The following is a 19,181-nucleotide window of genomic DNA, read 5'->3' as shown; positions in this document are numbered from 1 at the left end:
ATGCTTCATGATCTGTTCTGTGGTCGTGGAGCCTGGCCATGTAAGCATTTCTCCTTTGCAGCGAGTGTGATGTTCAGCTGTGTCCGCAGAGGGCGTGGGAAAGGATCTCTGAATGAAGGGGCTTCTCTTCTTGATTCCAGTGTCCTGGACCGTTTCAGGTGGCTTCGCAGCAAATCCCAAGGCCATCACCTCGCTGAGTGTGGTGTCTCTTCCCCCCACCCTCCCCGGCGCTTCAGAGGGAGGGTTTCCCACCACGGCACCCTCTCTAGTGTGTCTGCTTCCTAGGTCTGCTCTGTATTCTGTCTTCAGCACTCGCACCCCCATTACTCCTGTCCCTGTTACTAATTTTCCCACATTCGCATTGCTCTCACCTGTTTTCTTTCTCTGTTTGTTTGAATCACTGCACGGTATCTCCTGATTGGGCCCTAATGGCACAGAAGGCACAGTGTTTCCTCCAGTATGCTAAGACCAATACAGGTGACGCTGATGTTTAAAAGGCCTCTTAGGAATCTTCTCAGCCTGTTGTTCATTTTCTTTTAGTAGGACATAAAGCTAGGTGTGTGAATGGGTTAGTGGATCAGTAGGTGTGAACATCTGTGTGGCTCTTACCAGGTACTTTACGGCATTGGAAAAGTGTGTACGTTGTAATTCCTGGGGAAGTTGATATTTGAGGTTCTTTGTGCTTTAAGCTTGTGTGGCTTCATATGTCACTTTGCCTTACCACACCAGCTTAGATGCCCAGCAGAGGCCTTCTGGTGGAACAGATAGTGTGTGCTCCATTGCCAGGTGAACCTGGGTTCTGATTCCGGCTCCACTGGTAAAATAATTCTAGTTCTAACTACGTAGCACACGAGTGAAAAATCTTATTTTCTAAATTCAAGTTCTCACTCAAGCCCACAAGAGAATTTATGTAACCTGGGACAGATAACTTTGTGACTTGGAGCCTGTTTCCTTGTCTGTGAAATGAGAAATAAAAGACAAGCCTTTTGAGTTGTTGTAAGGTTAATTATGTCAGAGTAAAGCACAAATTTGTTGTTTAGTTGCTTAAGTGTGTTCGACTCTTTTGCGACCTCATGGACCCCGCCAGGCTCCTCTGTCCATGGCAAGGTATAAATGATCCAGTTTGTCTGTTTCCTTGCCAATATTTGATATAAAGTTACTGTATTTTATTTTAGCCATTTCATACGGATACAGTGTTATCTTGTGGTTTTGAGTTTCCCAGTGAAGTTTAACACATTTTCTTGTGCTTATTTACCATCTCTGTGCCTCTGTTTTCCTTTTAAGAATTTTCTAAAAATAACATTTCTTGTAATGTTGATGCAAGTCTCTGGGAGGGGAAAAAAAAAAAAAACAGGAAAAACTGATCTGTTTTAGGTTTTTCGTTTGGTGTTTGCCATAGCAATTGCTTCTGCGTTTTCAGACTGGGGCTCCTTTGCCAGAAGTTATTTTGTATAACCAGTTATCTCAGGTCCTTTCTAATGTTTTGGTTTCATGTTTCCTTTGATTTAGGAGTAACGAAAACAAACAAGGAAACCCAAACAAACCCAATCCCAAACAATAAAACTGCTGTGAACACTTATTAATAACATGTCTCTCCTACAGACTTTGCGTTTTCAACTTTCATTAAACTTTTTTGGTAACACTTTCAATTGTTAACTACGATTAGTATTAAAAAATATTTCCACTGTACAGAGACACCTTTCAGCAAATACAATGTAGAGAACAGTGGGAGAAGAGCTATTCAAAACTTTACATGTCTCATGATGCAGGGAACCCAAAGCTGGTGCTCTGTTACAACCTAGATGGTAGGGTGGGGAGGGAGGTGGGAAGGAGGTTCAAGAGGGAGGGAACATATGTATGCCTATGGCTGCTTCATGTTGATAGATGGCAGAAACGATCATACTATCGTAAAGTAATTATCCTGCAATTAAAAATAAAACAAAAAAATTTTAAAGCTTTACATGTCTCATTGTAAGGAGAATGTAGGCAAGTCCATAGGATATAATACCGATGGAACAGTAAAACTGTGAAAGATGATACAAGGCCAGGAATAGCAAGAGCCAGTTTATGGAATGTGGTCAAGCATTGGACAAAACAACAGTACGGGAAATACTAAAAAGCTGCAAACATGTTTGTCAGTTCCTTAAGACAAGAAGTTGAGTCATCTCTGATTCCTTTTGCATTACCCTCCACATGCAGGTCTCTCAGCCAGTCCAGTCGCTGCCAGCTGCCAGCTGCCAGATATATCGTGAAACACACACAAGTGTCTCTGCTTTAAGTGCTGCAAATCTCGTCTAAGCGACCATCCCTGCTGGTCACCTCTGGTCTGCTAGAGTCATTACTTCCACTCTTGTCTCCTAATCTGTTCTCAACTTAAAAGGAAGAAAGCTCTTTAACACTTAAGTCAGAATAGAACACTCTCAAACTCAAAACCCATCGTGGCTTCCTTTTACACTTAAACTCTGTTCAGCACCATGACCTGCTTAATATGGTCCTTGACTGCCTTTCAGTTTTATCTCTCAAAGCTATTCCCTTATCTGCCTAAACTCTAAAGCAACTGGCCTTCTTTTAATTATTTAAAAAATGAGCTTTTTCATGCCCTGATAAGTCATGTTTTAAAGAGTAAGACTAATTTATCTCTAAGAATGTTCTCAGATAAAACTTACAAACTAAGAAATAGCATAGTAAGGCATTTATTCAGCACCTTGAAGCTCTTTAATTGTCCTTTGTTCCACCTGGTTATAACTCTTGGCCTAAAGGAGGCCCAAAATGAATTGTTGGGTAATTATCTCTTGCTTTTAACAGGAGTCCAATGATTCTTCTTTTCGTCTATTTCTAGAAATACTATCCCTAATTCTTCTCCCTCTTCTCTTACTCATAGCCATCAAACAGTCCTCCCACACATACTCTTTTTCCCCTCTAACTAGGAAGAAGAATTAGCTTGATTGTGCTCAGTTAGAAAAGGAGCCTAGTTAATTATGAAATTGACATATATGAAATTCTTGTTAGTTGCTGGTAAAAATATGCACTTACTTCTCAGTTTCTAGTTATTTTGTATTAAGGCCCACTTGATGAAATTATTCTATTATTACCATGTAGAGTTAATGATTTTTTGTTTAAAAGAATCAGTTGGTTTGCTAGAAACTCTCATGTAGTAAATTGTGTTAAAATATTTTTCTAAAGATGTCAGAGGTACTTGGAAAGGTACAGGTATGAACTGACAAGGTGTTCTATCTCTACAAAATAAGATACATGTATCTCTTATTTGTGTGACAAATATCTGATTTTGATGCCTTTTCACTATTGATTCAGAAATAAATGTCTCAATTGAAATATGACATGATATAAGTTCTGAGATCTAATACCACTGATCCATTAAAAAAGGAGAGGGAAGGAATTCTGGTGTTAAATGAACAGACAGAGGAGGGAGACTGGCTCCATATCATGGGCCTTCTTCCATTAGGTAACACATTTTCATCAGTTTTTGTTTAAAAGCCTTTACTTTTGCCAGGTGAACCAGCCACCATCATTACTGTTTTCTTTTATTCTAGCTCTTCTGGATAGTTCTAGGCGCTTAATCATTTTTGGTCATTCATAGAAATCTGCCACATCTCATTATTTTGTCACTGCCACTGTACCAGTGTTACAAAATGAACTGAGCTAATAGAAGTTGTCGTTTTTCACGCCGTCTGCAGTTATATCTCTGATGGTGGTTTCTCATCTGATATGGGGGAGGAAGTGCGCCACCCAGCACACAGTCAGAAGGACCTGACTGTTCTCACCAGTGGCAAATAGTTTAGTAATGGAGTCTCAAATAAATAGGAGGCTCAAATAGAGAGGGTATGGATTTTTGCTGGAAGATTGCCTACAATAGTATAGGTATTAATACATGTACAGTTGGTAGAAGAGGTCTTACTGAAAATTCAGAGAGTCTAAAAGAGAGGATACGACGGTAGGTTTGCACAGTTTGCATCTGGGATGGATTGGAAGGCAGTTGAGTTAGGACATAAGTTGCTTTATTAATTCTCCTGACATTGGTAGCTAGGTTGAATGTAGCTTCTGGGTGATAGTCATGTTTTTAAGTTGAAATTTTTAAGAATAGTGATGAGCAATCTGCCTTACAGCTGGACGTGATGGGATCCTGAGCATCCTGAAGAACTATAAGTGGTCTTCCAGTTTGGGCATTGGGAGTGATTCTTACCAGCTAGGGGATATTTTCCATTGTCTGGATTTTTGGTTGTCACAACCTGGGTACTACTGGCATCTAGTGGGTAAGGCCACAGACACTGCTGAATATCTTACAATGTACTGGACAGCCCCTCAAACAAAGACACAGGGAATTCCCTGGCAGTCCAGTAGTTAGGACTTGGGGCTTTCACTGCCAAGGGCATGGGTTCGATCCCTGGTTGGGGAACTAAGATCCCACAAGCTGTAAGGCACAGCTTTAGTAGCAAGGTTGAGCAACCCTGTATTTTAACCAATACCAACAAAGGTCTGTTATGTTTCCTTATTTCCTGTAGATTGAGTATGCATATTTGCTGTCTTGTCCTTACAGAATGGGCAGTCTTTAGTAGAAATTTAATGATGGAGAAGGCACTCACCCTTAATCATTCCCAAGAACTCACCTTTGGACAGGCCTGCATATGCTGGCTTCATTTACAAGACCCTGTTTTTCTGCACCACTTCCCTCTTTGTAGTTTTTACACTTTATGAGCTTTACTCATCTTTGAGAAAAATTTCCCTGTGCCACTTTAGGATAAACAGTTTGATGTTTGGCTGTTATTAAGATTTCTTGGTAATGAGATATTTGGTGTCACTAAGTGTTAAAGAGGTACCTGATTGTAGGCTTTATAAATAGCATCAAAGATGACTAAATGTCACACTTTATCTCCATAGCGCATAACTAGGAGAGGAGGAGGCAGAAGGTGGCAGAGAGAAAGGATAATAGAATTTACACAACAGCATTTGCTTAAAGATAATAAAAAAATTTCATTACATGGCATGAACCAGCCTATTAGGACTAGCACAGCACTCTACATGGAGATGTTCAGTATAAATACCATTTGCTTTTTATTTGAAATAAGGATAATTCTGTGTTACTGACTTGACTAAAATTTAAAGAGTGTTCCACTCACTATTTGTGGGATATTACAAATAATGTGAGCTCTTTTAATAATTGCACATAAATATACTGTAAATTAAACCTTTCATCTTAAACTACGAAAGAGTTATCTAAACAGCAATTAATTATGCACTTTGGAACTCCTGTGAGTGAAGTAAATTGTTGCTCTCTCTTTCAGAGAGCATGGATTTCCATGAAAGGCTTTGAATGGAAGTTTTCCCCCCCATGAAATAACCTCTCAATAGGGAAAGCTGCTGCTGCTAAGTCGCTTCAGTCATGTGTGACTCTGTGTGACCCCATAGACGGCAGCCCACCATGCTCCCCCATCCCTGGGATTCTCCAGGCAAGACCACTGGAGTCGGTTGCCATTTCCTTCTCCAATGCAGGAAAGTGAAAAGTCAAAGTGAAGTCCCTCAGTTGTGTCCGACTCTTAGCGACCCCATGGACTGCAGCCCACCAGTCCCTCCGTCCATGGGATTTTCCAGGCAAGAGTACTGGAATGGGGTGCCATTGCCTTCTCTGATAGGGGAAGCATGGTACTGCATCTATTAACCAGGAACTGACTGATCTGGATCATAGTTGAGGCTTAGCAGGTGAGAGTATGTACAAATAATAAGCCAGCTACCTACAAAAATATGTACTTCCTCTTAAGACCTTGATCCAGTACAGACTTGAGACATAATAAGGTAGTATTCTCCAACCAATAGGAAGATTATGTGTCTTTGAAGTAAAAATTAATATTTGGGTTAGTTACATTTCCTTTAGTTTCAAATGACAGAGAACCCAGCTCAAACTGGCCTGAGCCAAAAAAAAGAAAGGAATTTATTAGCTCATGCAGTCAAATAGGCTATTGTTAGGACTACAGGGACTCAGACAGCACTCTTGTTTCTTAGCTTTGCCTTCGTGTACTGGCTCTGTTCTCCGTGCTGACGTGATAGTCCATCACAGAGCAAACTTCTCCCAGCCATTCTCTCAGGTGGCAGAGAAAAGAGAACCCGGGAGGTCTCCTTAGGATTCACTATCTTTGACTGGATCACATCTCTGTCTCTGAATCAGTCTCTCTGGGCAGGGCATATAACATCATGGATTGAGCCATGTGCCAAATCTGGGTAAGATTTAATGCCACTTATAGGTAGAGAGTGCAAGAGTGAGGTTACCTTGATGAAAATTAGTTATGCAAAAAATAAATCTTTACCTTAACCCTATCTTCTGCAGAAGTACCATATAAATACATATGAGCTACTTTTTAAAAAAGTATGGTTCTGTACAAAGGTCTTGATATATTTTACCAATATTCAACTGCTGATATTTAAGTTTGCTGGCAGTTTTTTCAGGATTACACATAATATCACAGTGACTGTCTTTGTCTATATGTCCTGTGAATTTGGGCAAGTTTTATAGAGACTACATGGAATTTCTGGATCAAAGGTTGTGCACATTTAAATTTTTATAAATCTGCCGAACTGTTTCTCAAAATTATAATTTTATCAACAGCATGTAAGAGAATTTGTTTCCCCATGTTACTTCCTTCTCATTTTATCTTTATTGTTTCTCCAGTTCCTGAAACATTTTGTGAGTTTGGTAAAATATATATAATACTCTTTATTTTGCATTAGAATCAGTATACCTGGGAGTAGCTCAGTCATAAGGCTAATAAGTAGCTGATCTAGACCGGAATCAAATGTATCTTTCAGATGGCTAAGACTGAAAAATATTTCTTTCACTTTAGTTTATTTTTTCTTCCATCTTAATACTTGAAACCAATTTAATAGTCTGCTTTTCAGAAAGTCAAATTATTTATGTCCAACTTTATTCAATAGAAATTAATGAAATAACCGATTAGCCTTTGATTATGAGTCAAACTCTACAGTATTTGTCAGTAACAGTCATTTATACGATGCCAGGTTTTAAAAAAAAAATGTTAAAGATGTATTTAATATGCTTACTGGTAGTACCAATATATAAAGTTGATATAGAGATTTTAATGTATGTTAGTCTTCAGCTCATATCAGACTGATGCATAGTAAACAACTGTTCAACCATTGAAGTTGTAGTATTTGATAAATCTGCAAAAATTTTGCTGTATAAGCCAATAAAAATTTTACATTAAGAATAGCTCATGCAGTAACTTCTATTCATTAAAGCTTGGCATAAGTTAAATGATGATGGAGTGAGTATATATTTAAGGCTGACTCATGATTTATCAAAAATATCTTATTTGAGAATGTCCTTTACTTTTTTTCGTTCTTTACTGATTTTTTTTAAGTTGGTCGCTTTCATTAATAGTGATATTTGTTTACTCAGTTTTCAAGTTGCTGTCACTGAATTCCTGCCCACATTATGTAATGCATGCGTGAAGCTTTATTTTCCAAATGCCATTTTATTTAAGTATATGGAAAATAATTGGATTTAAAAGTGAGATTTAAAAGCAGTTAAGTATCTTTTTTTGATAAACTTTATTCACAACAAAATAAAATAGTTTTAGAAGGTACTGGAACTTATTTTCTTTTTTACAAGATGGCTTGTACCCCAATCCCAGCTTCTAGGTAATGAAAGACTGGTCCACAGATTTTATGAAGCCATTTAAAGCAGGAATTCTGTTTGTTTATTTAGTCACTCAGTCATGTCTGATTCTTTGCATGACCCCGCAGACTCTAGCCCACTGGATTCCTCTGTCCATGGGATTTCCCAGGCAAGAATACTAGAGTGGGTTGCCATTTTCTTCTCCAGGGGATCTTGCCACCCCAAGGATCTAACTGGCGTCTCCTGCATTGTCAGGCAGATTCTTTACCATTGAGCCACCTGGGAAGCCCTTAAAACAGGAATAGGTGTGTATAAATTTACTTCCTCTGACTTAGGTGTTTCTCTTTTAATAAACTGCTCTAAAAATACCAATTTAAATCAGGGTATGAGAAATGATAGGCATGGGAAAACAATTTTGGATTATGAAAGTAACACTGATTTTTAACTGAACAAGAGTTAATAATCAACAGTGTTACAGACTTGTCCACTGAAATTGATCTCCCCTCTCCCTGTTGTTGCATTGCGCTGCGTTCCTTCTGTCATGACCCTCATCAGCGTCTACAGGGCCATGCATATATGCAATTCTGTTTCTCCTTTTTCCACAAAAGTGAGAGTCTGGAGAGCCAGTTCTTTCTGTTATTCGTCTTTCTATTCTGTTTAGGGCCTGCCACATAATAGGTATAAATGTTAAAATCAGCTGATCTCTGCAAAATAATATAGTGCGATAACTTGACAAGTCACTGTTTGACAGTCCTTGGCCACTACTTTTATATTTTCATTTTACTTCAGTGAATCAATTTTTACATAAAAAGATCCCGTAGATGTGTTAATTTTGTTTACAGAGAAATGTTTTATGTACTCTGAGGGTGATTACTGATAGTTTACCATCTGTTTCTATTTATCAGTATTTTCCATCTCCCTGTTCATTTGTTTGGCAGAGTCTTTTATATGTGAGATTCTTTCTCCATTTAGCTTTTGATATCTTTGAAATTTTAGTTTTTGATATTTAGGAAATGTACAGAATATTTTACGATGCTCTGCAAGTTATGTTTATGGTATAACTTGAATTTGAGTCCCATTCTTTAAAGGGAAATGTGTGTTGTTGGTTAATCGGTAAAATGATATGTCTCTCTTAGATATGTTTGTAAAACCTCTTATTTTTGTTTTGTACTTTTTAAGAACCTTAGACTTTTCTAGGAACACAATGCTTTTTTAGTGTTTATTTTCATTCTAACAGGAGTGGAGGAAGAGGACTAATGTTTGTTGAATGCTTACTATGCTCCAGTACTGTGATGAGCATGATATATCATTATATAATGACAAGCAATTGTCATTAATTGCTTAATGACTCTGTCGAAGGTGATACTATTACAATTTACAGATGAAGAAGCTGAAGCAAAAAAAGAATATCTTTTTTCCCCTCAACTTGGTCTCTGTTTTATTTCTGATGTAATGTAGGACCCAGAAAACTGTATTAGATATATCATGGATTAGCAGAAAATTCACTGGGATCTTTACCATGCCAATACTATCAGTTCGTTCGTTATCCTTTCACCCCGCCTGTCATTGAACACCTACAAATCTGGAGGTAGATGTTACTGAATATAAACACTCTTTTAAGTGTGTAGCTAAATTTGCAGAATAGGAAGGTGATCTCATCAGTGCAATAAAATGAAGACGTAGCTCTAAAAAATACAGCTGTCTCTTGGTTTCTGTGAGAGGCTGGATCCCCCGAGATACCAAAATCCACAGATGCTGAAGTCAATTATGTGAAATGGTGCAGTAAAGGAATACAGTTGGCCCTCTGCATCCACGGATTTCACTTTCACAGATCCAAGAGCGGTCCGTATATTAGAAACCTTTGGATCCGGAGGGCCAACTATAGTTTATTTCTTTTGAAACTGCTGGTGTCCATGCTCTTTGCTTATTTTTATGGCCTTGTGATTGGTTTTAACAGCTTTGTGGGGACAGAAATAAGACTTTGGTTTGTTCAGGGTGAGGAATTAGAAAATTAGACATCTCAACATTCTCTCTTTTATCACCCAGGATTTAAAATAAAAAGTTTGATTTGAAATTAATAGGTAAAAGATTTTTTTATTAAAAAAAGGAATAAAGGGGATGAATTGATGCTAAGACTGACATTTCTAGGAAAATTGGATGTTAGAGAAATAACGACAGAGATAGTAGACCATGGGTTAAAAAAATTTCAAGGAATGATTGACCAGTAACTTCAAATCCTAGGGTGATATCACAGAAAAAGCATAAGAAGGCAAGCAATAAAAAGCCCCAGTTAGAGGGGCAGCTGGGCTTTTTTGCTTTATTTGGTATCTTAGGATTTTTCCAAGTTTCAGTCAATTTTGTAACACCTTCTCTATTTTTACAATCACACATATCTAGATTATTAGTTACTTCATATTTTAGAGTAAACTTATAGTGTTATAATTTATTTTTAAGAGGAACCTTCTGTATCACAATAAAATATGGAGACCCTTAAAAGTGAAAGTCGCTCAGTCATGCCCAACTCTTTGCAGCCCCATGGACTGCAGCCTGCCAGGCTCCTCTGTCCGTAGGATTTTCCAGGCAAGGATACTGTAGTGGGTTTCCATTTCCTTCTCCAGGGAATCTTCCCAACCGAGGGATTGAACCCAGGTCTCCTGCACTGCAGGCAGATTCTTTACTGACTGAGCTACCAGGGAAGCCCTATGGAAACTCTTAAAATCTGCTGTAAATAGAAACTTTCTATAAAAACTCATAAAATTAAGGAGGAAAGTTATAAGCTATGTCCTGTTACCTGTCTTGGATCCCAAGTTCTGCCTTCTGTTACAAAGAAGGAAAAGCAAGCTTTAGGGGTTGATGAGGACATCGCATACAGTCTCCCTCTTTATTTAATAGGAGGAATTGGAAAAGATGGAAAAAGGAAATGCACTTTGTCTTATTTGGCAGTTCTGTCTTATTTGTGTGTGTGATGGGTAGGATGGTTTTTAGTTCCAGCAACGTTGTTGGCTGAATGTGGAATGTGGAGGGAAGCATGACTGTGTGTGTGTCTGAGTGTTTTAGCATTCATCATGTGATAGAATGCTGCTCTGAGCTTTCTATTTTGAAAGATTCTTGGTTTTTTCTTTTTGAAGCTCTTTTAAAAGCCTGTGCTGATGGAGGTGCCAACCGCTTATATGACGTCACAGAAGGAGAGAGGGAGAGGTAAGCTTTCTTTCAGCCAGTGTCTATTACATCAGTTCTGCTTTTGAGCCTGTTTTATTTTCTTCTTAGTAAATGGTGATTGTTCATTTTCCTTCAAATTCTTACAGAAAACCACCTCAGAGAGAAAGCGAGTTGCTTAACCATGTTGTATTAGTTTTTGCTTTGAGTGGTATTAATAGAAATAGGCCAATCATACTCTTCGTAAAACAATTCTATTTCAAAAGTCTTTTTAAATAACATTATCAAATACCAGAACATGTGAGGACTTTGGATATTGACTAAAATGATGGTAACTTGAGTTTTTATTCAACTAGTTTAAAGGAATACAAATTGATCTTATATAAAATATGTATCCTGTTGTAGAAGGTGGAAGATTTTTATAATAGTATTGAATAAAACTCAGTATAATTTAATTTAGTTCTGAGTTGTGCACACATGCACTTTTAAGAGAGAAGTAATTTATTTCTTAGTGATTTGTTACCTGTACACTCTGGTTTTCCTGATCTTGGCATGGTGAGCTATTTTTAGACATGGTGAGCTGCTTTTAGACGTGAGAAGAAGTTTGATGAAAGCACAGTTTAAATCTAGCTCACTGCCAACGTGTGTCTAGTGCATCCTCTTGGCAGAGACAGTTTATAGTCTAGGCATAAGTAGACTAACTAGCTGGGAAATTTAGTTCTGCTGTGTTACTGAACGTACTGAAATATTTACAGTTTGAGAAAACACCTCCTTGCTGTAAAAAAGTCAAAGTATTATGATGCAGCATATCATAGGTCTGAATTAAATACACATATTTTGAAATGATGTAAAATACGTCTCTATGACATCGAAATTTTTACCTCACATTTCTAATGGAGATGCTCTTTGAAAGCACCTGGTTGCTTATAGGAGAACGGCATGTGTTCTTTGAGACTGGACATGTGTGGATGTATAATCGAAAAATGTAGCCACAGTGGCAGCCTAGGAAGCAATTTAAATTCTTAACATGTTGTGCTTCTTTATTTATTTATTTTTTTGATAAGCTCTTTTAAGATTTATTTTCAATAATTTTCAAACAGGTAAGGTGGCGTTGCTAACTATTGTTACAATGCTGTGCATTATCACACCCCCAGGACTTATCTCATAACTAGAAGTCTGTACTTTTTTTTTTAAATGAATTTATTTTTTATTGAAGGACAGTTGCTTTAGATCAGCCATAGGTATACATATATCCCTTCCCTTTTGAAACTCCCTCCCATCTCCCTCCCCATCCCACACTTCTAGGTTGATACACAGCCCCTGTTTGAGTTTCCTGAGCCATATGGCAGATTCCTGTTGGCTATCTACTTTACATATGGAAGACGGTATGGAGATTCCTGATGAAGCTAGGAACAAAACCACCATATAACCCAGTGATCTCACTCCTAGGCATATACCCTGAGGAAACCAAAATTGAAAGAGCCGCATGTATCCCCTTGTTCATTGCAGCACTGTTTACAATAGCTGGAACATGGAAGCAGCCTAGATGTTCATCAACAGATGAATGGATAAAGAAGTTGTGGTATATATACACAATGGAATATTACTCAACCATAAAAAGGAATGCATTTGAGTCAGTTCTAGTGAGGTGGATGAACCTAGAACCTATTATATAGAGTGATGTGAGTCACAAAGAGAAAGATACATACCGTATTCTAACACATATATACAGAATCTAGAAAAATGGTACTGAAGAACTTATTTACAGGGCAACAATGGGGAAACAGACATAGAGAATAGACTTGTGGTTCTTTATTTTTAAACTTTGTGGATTCCTTTGACTGTATTTCCTACAACCTGACATGGGCAGGATATGAAAAAATACTCAAGTATGTGTTATAAGAAGTGTCTGGCCAGTTATTGCAGTGAGGAGCATAATGGCCATGAGGGCAAGATTTGAGGAGGTGCTTTTTGTTTCTTACCTGTAGCCTCCTTGCTGACCAGCGATCTGGTACTGAGTGCCATTTCTCTAATGATGGGTGTAGCTTATGAATATAATTGTATGAAGCAGAGCTGTGGAAGGAATTGGCACAGTACTTTTTAAGTCTTCCTTGAGTGTAAGAACCGTCTAGAATGCCTATGAAAAAACATAGATTTCTGTACTGATTACTTTTATTGGATGGAACTGGACACTAGTAAGACAGATAACATCCAACATATTTACTCTCATTTGAAAGTAACACACATCACCAATTTGGGAATGAGTGCCATTATTTTTGCCCAAATTTCAAAGTAATCATTTCCAGTACTTTTGAACACATTTATAAGTAACCTTAGGGAACTCTTCCAAGATTTATATGATTTATCTAACAACTATGTGTCTATATATGAGGATGTTTAAGAAGAAAATGTACTTGGTGTTGATTTCCGAGTTATAATAATGTGTTTGCCATGGTACACATCTGAAGCTTGGGGGCATGGTTGGCTGGGGTGAGGGTAGAGTTTTTAAAGGGAGATGAGTGAGGCTAACTGCTTCATGTGGGAATTAAAGCCTTGGAATAAATCTCATTAAATCCAAACCCTAACCTGTTAAACTAATTGGACATAGGTGACTAAACATGGTTCCTGTTAGCTGTATTTTTAACAGAAAGGCTTTACAATGGAAAGAGAAGAAATATTTATGAGTTTTGGAAAGCCAGGTTAGGGATGTGGACCACTGCTTCATTTGTTCTTGATTTTCATTTATTCAGTGTTTTAATCTACAATGCAATACCTTAGAATTATGCAATAAAGCATGAATATGTAGGGAATCATCTTTAATTGGAGAGAAAGTGGGATCTTTACACATTAGGACTGGAAAGAAGGAAGACTGACGCAGACAGTAGCAGAGGAGCAGGGTCTGCAGAGGGATGGCGCTGGGGGAAATTCAGTGGTAACCTCACGTCTGTCTGATCCTGTACTGAATGCATTCAGCCTTCCGCATCTTTCACAAAGGTTTGTCTTTTTTTTTTTTTTTTAACTTTACAATACTGTATTGTTTTGCCATACATCAACATGAATCCGCCACGAGTGTACACGTGTTCCCAATCCTGAACCCCCCTCCCACCTCCCTCCCCATACCATCTCTCTGGGTCATCCCAGTGCACCAGCCCCAAGCATCCTGTATCCTGCATCGAACATAGACTGGCGATTCGTTTCTTACATGCTAGTATACATGTTTCAATGCCATTCTCCCAAATCATCCCACCCTCTCCCTCAGAGTCCAAAAGTCTGTTCTACACATCTGTGTCTCTTGCTGCCTCGCATACAGGGTCATCATTACCATCTTTCTAAATTCCATATATATGTGTTAGTATACTGTATTGGTGTTTTTCTTTCTGGCTTACTTCACTCTGTATAATCGGCTCCAGTTTCATCCACCTCATTAGAACTGATTCAAATGTATTCTTTTTAATGGCTGAGTAATACTCCATTGTGTATATGTACCACAGCTTTCTTATCCACTCATCTGCTGATGGACATCTAGGTTGCTTCCATGTCCTGGCTATTATAAACAGTGCTGCAATGAACATTGGGGTGCATGTGTCTCTTTCAATTCTGGCTTCCTTGGTGTGTATGCCCAGCAGTGGGATTGCTGGGTCAACTCTGAAGGTTCAGTTCAGTTCAGTTGCTCAGTCGTGTCCGACTCTTTGTGACCCCATGAATCACAGCACGCCAGGCCTCCCTGTCCATCACCAACTCCTGGAGTTTACCCAAACTCATGTCCATCGTGTTGGTGATGCCATCCAGCCATCTCATCTTCTATTGTCCCCTTCTCCTCCTGCCCCCAGTCCCTCCCAGCATTGGTCTTTTCTAATGAGTCAACTCTTCGCATGAGATGGCCAAAGTATTGCAGTTTCAGCTTTAGCATCAGTCCTTCCAGTGAACACCCAGGACTGATCTTTAGGATGGACTGGTTGGATCTCCTTGCAGTCCAAGGGACTTGCAAGAGTCTGCTCTAGCACCACAGTTCAAAAGCATCAATTCTTTGGTGCTCAGCTTTCTTTGTAGTCCAACTCTCACATCCATACATGACCACTGGAAAAACCATAGCTTTGACTAGACAGACCTTTGTTTGCAAAGTAATGTCTCTGCTTTTTAATATGCTGTCTAGGTTGGTCATAACTTTGCTTCCAAGGAGTAAGCGTCTTTTAATTTCATGGCTGCAGTCACCATCTGCAGTGATTTTGGAGCCCCCAAAATAAAGTCTGCCACTGTTTCCCCATCTATTTGCCATGAAGTGATGGGACCACATGCCATGATCTTAGTTTTCTGAATGTTGAACTTTAAGCCAACCTTTTCACTCTCTTCTTTCACTTTCATCAAGGTTACCTCTCTCCATTTACAAGGTGTTTTTCTTTTAAATAAGCCCTAAATGTTTTTATTGTTAAAAGCAATGCGTGATGATTTGAGTTTGTATTAGTGAGTTGGGAGAAACAGAAAGAAGAAAATAAAAATTACCTGTTACATCTCCCTACATAGCAAAGAGTTCCGTTGAGTTCTGCCATTGGACTTCAGAAGATTTGACTAATTTTTCTTGTTCAGGTGAATGTAACCTCAATGAATGTAAATTTCCTTGTGTCTAGAAAATTTCCTGAGAGTATTATACACTCGAAAAATATTTGTTAATGGATATTTGGTTACAGTTGTTCTGTTCTCTGTTCCCTAAGGTTTTGAGTGACTTTGACTGATGGCCTGTGTATTTTGGGTAACGAGATTGCCTCTACTCTGAGAGCTGATAGGTTCTGATTTGGAGGTGTGTTCGGCCTTTTGGCTGAGATCGCAGATGGTAAAGCGTCTGTCTATGATGTGGGAGACTCGGGTTCAATCCCTGGGTCGGGAAGATTCCCTGGAGAAGGAAATGGCAATCCACTCCAGTACTATTGCCTGGAAAATCCCATGAACAAAGGAGCCTGGTAGGCTACAGTCCATGGCGTCACAAAGAGTCGGACACGACCGAGCAACTTCACGTTCACGTTTACGTTCAGTCTGTATATGAGACAGAAGAGGGTGGAGATCCAGGCAGGCAGACACAGAATGGGCACTGCCAGTGAGAACTGGATCTGAGCAGTGGTTGTAGACTTCAGATGAAAGAGGAAGGAATTTTATGAAGACTCAGTCTTCGTACAGCGAGACTCCTATACTCTTAGCTGACTGTTTTCCTCAGCCCAGATGTCTGTTTTTGGAAATGTGGAGTAGTAAATTTGGGTAAGATGTGTGGACTGACACCCCTAGTTCTAAAGCTGCAGCCTGATACTGACTCCAGTCTCACATTGATGCACTGGTAGTGGTCTGTGACTGAAAGTCCTTTGACAGCCTCACAACATCTGTCTCCTGTCTTCTCTCAAGTAGGTAGAATCCTGGTCAGAATCCAGGTGGTGAAGCCTGGCCCCATGGTCAGAATAATCACAGGACGCAGAGATGAGGGGGGAAAATACAAGAGAAGTGGGGAAGGAATCTCTAGGAAGATTTTGTGGAGCAGACTTTTTTCTTGTTCATCATTGATAGGCATTGGAGGTTTGTTTCATTTTTGTATTGGTGGTTTTATTGACACTGTATTAGATCAGAAAAGTGTAAATTGTCCACATTGAAGAATATTGCATGGTTGTTTTTCACTTAAATGATAGTGATGATGGGAGGGTTATGCTTGCCCCGCATATCCCCACCACTCTCCTCCCATACTCCAGTTATTCTTTTTTTCTACATCTTTAACAGATACTCTAAGAGAAGGAAATGGCAACCCACTCCAGTACTCTTGCCTGGAAAATTCCATGGACGGAAGAGCCTGGTAGGCTTCAGTCCATGGGGTCGCAAAGAGTCGGACACGGCTGAGCCACTTCACGTTCACTTGCTTTCTAAGAGGAGAACAGTTGCTGCTCTAGTCAGCTTTTAACCAGGGTCTGAAAAGTGGTCAGCTGACTGTAATTGCCAGCATTGCCCACCGTGTGTGTGTGCATGTGTGCTAGGTTGCTTCAGTTGTGTCTGACCCTTTGCGACCCCCATAGGCTGTAGCCCGCCAGGCTCCTCTGTCCATCGGATTCTCCAGGCAAGAATGCTGGAGTGGGTTGCCATTCTCTTCTTCAGGGGATCTTCCCAACCCAGGGATGGAACCCACATCTCTTATATCCCCTGCCTTTACCACTACTGCCACCTGGGAAGTGCATAATGAATATCAAAAACAAGCATACAGACACAGAGAGAATTGCACAGGTATAATGATAAAACCCAGTGAATTCTCACAAAGGAGGGCACAGTAATGTAAACAGTACTGACATCAGCAAGAGTATTGTCCCAGCGCTGGGCTGCCTTCCTCACGTTCCCCATTATTGCCAACCTGCCCTCAAAGGAAACTACTGTCTGACCTAGTGAATGTTAGATTTTTTTCCTACTTTTGGGCTTCCTAAAATAAAATAATAATACATTGAATTTTTAGTAGGTGGACATTTTTTTGGGGATAAAGACTCCTCAGCTCTCTGAATCTGAAAAAAAAATTGAAGAAACATTATTGGAGGTGCTTATAGGAGAATCATAGTCACACTAATTACTTTAAGAGATGAAGAGAGTTATGGAATCAAGTAGAAGAGAAAATAAGAACTATACAGAGACAAAATCTATGGTACAACATAAGTAGTGTGACAATATGAGAGATACAGTTTATATTGATCATTAAAAAAAAATAATGCCTTTAAAGGTAGGTAAGCGATTGTAAACTTTATTCTGTTAGAATCTAGTTAAGGCAAACTGACTTAAACAGAAAGCTTTTTTCTCTCTGTGATAACCCATTGACAGAAATAAGAATGTAGCATTTAACTTGCGATTCATTCATTCGTTCAGGTATTTATTGAATACCTTTAATAGTTAGGCATTTGGATGAGTTTATAAATATGTGTGCGTGCTAAGTCACTTCAGTCATTTCTGACTCTTTGCAGCCTCATGGACTGTAGCCTGCCAGGCTCCTCTGTCCATGGGGTTCTCCAGACAAGAATACTGGAGTGGGTTGCCATTTCCTACTCCAGGGGGTCTTCTTTACCACTAGCGCCAAGCTTCTATTACCTGAGAATCAGTGTTTGGCTTTTGCCGATCTTGTCAGCCATGCCAGTTTCCTGCCTGTGTTCTCCCAAACCCTTTTTCCCCACTGCCTGGGTCCAGATCCTTTCTCAGGCTGATCTTCAGCCTGTACACGTTGGTACCACCCATAATCCGTTCCCACCCTCTGGCTGTCCATTCTTACTGGTCAGAATTTATAGAGCCTTTGCATATGCTTCCCTGGTATCTCAGACGGTAAAAGCATCTGCCTACAGTGCGGGAGACCTGAGTTTGATTCCTGGGTCAGGAAAATCTCTGGAGAAGGAAATGGCAACCCACTCCAGTACTCTTGCCTGGAAAATCCCATGGGCGGAGGAGCCTGATAGGCTACCGTCCATGGGGTCGCAAAGAGTTGGATACAACTGAGTGACTTCGCTCACTCACTCACTGCATATGCTAACTTTCTTTGTAGGAAAACTGTCCAGCTGAAATGCTGTCTGCCCCATGAGAGCTCCCCTCTCTGCCCGGCCCTGGACATCTCTTACGCCATAGTGGTACTTTTAAATTACAGTGTTATGTTAACATTTTACCTTGATTTAGAGCTGTAAAGATGTACCCTTTACTAGGTTGTAAATTTCTGGTGATCTCTTGTCCTGTAACTTTGCATAATACTTGGTAATTATTTACTTTCCCATTTTATCTTGTGATTTAGCTGTATGTAGATGTATCTTATCTCTCTCGTTAGGTGGTGAACTCCTGGAAGTTGGTGATCATAATTAATCTTCTTTATGTGCCTTGTAATACCCAGTACACTAATGAGCATCCAAGGATTTATTGAATTAATGATTCTTCTTTGATATTTTGGCAGAAATGTCACAAAGACTAATTTTTTTTTTTTTTTTAACAGTCGGATTTTTAAGGTATTGGAAGTATCTTGGTGCTAGAGAAGAAAGTTTGGGGGTATATGTAAATATAAGTATATATTTTAATATTATTAGCATGCATAAACCAGCCATAGCTTATATCTCAAAACATTTTCTGCTTTTTTGTCTGAAGTTATGAGTAGTAGTGTGTCCCGCTTACTTCTGGAATGTCTTATGTTACACTGTATTCTAATTCGTACTTAAGGAGCAGTAGCAGTTTTGTGGTCAGTCCCTCTCTTTTCAGAGGGAAAAGTGTCCCTGGTGTCCAGGTTGGGAATTGTTCGGTGAGAGTATGCATGGACTCATTAGTTAGGTCAGCATTCAGATTCGGATTCTATGGCTTTATTACTATGAGCTGTGTTGCAAGTCATTTCACTTCATGGGCTGCAGTT

The 19,181-nt window shown here is 39.2% G+C and overlaps 1 protein-coding gene across 1 annotated transcript in view; it reads left to right on the top strand.

Moving 5' to 3' along the window:
* The window catches only part of TPK1 (thiamin pyrophosphokinase 1), a 390,159-nt gene that overhangs the window by 141,361 nt on the left and 229,617 nt on the right, over positions 1-19,181 (top strand). The window contains exon 3 of the mRNA XM_052638857.1: positions 10,774-10,843. Within this exon, the coding sequence (XP_052494817.1) occupies positions 10,774-10,843 (70 nt within the window). The remainder of the gene's footprint in view (positions 1-10,773; positions 10,844-19,181) is intronic.

This window comes from Budorcas taxicolor, chromosome 4 (assembly GCF_023091745.1).
Source record: "Budorcas taxicolor isolate Tak-1 chromosome 4, Takin1.1, whole genome shotgun sequence".
Lineage (NCBI taxonomy): Eukaryota > Metazoa > Chordata > Mammalia > Artiodactyla > Bovidae > Budorcas > Budorcas taxicolor.
This window is presented reverse-complemented; position numbering and strand designations above follow the sequence as displayed.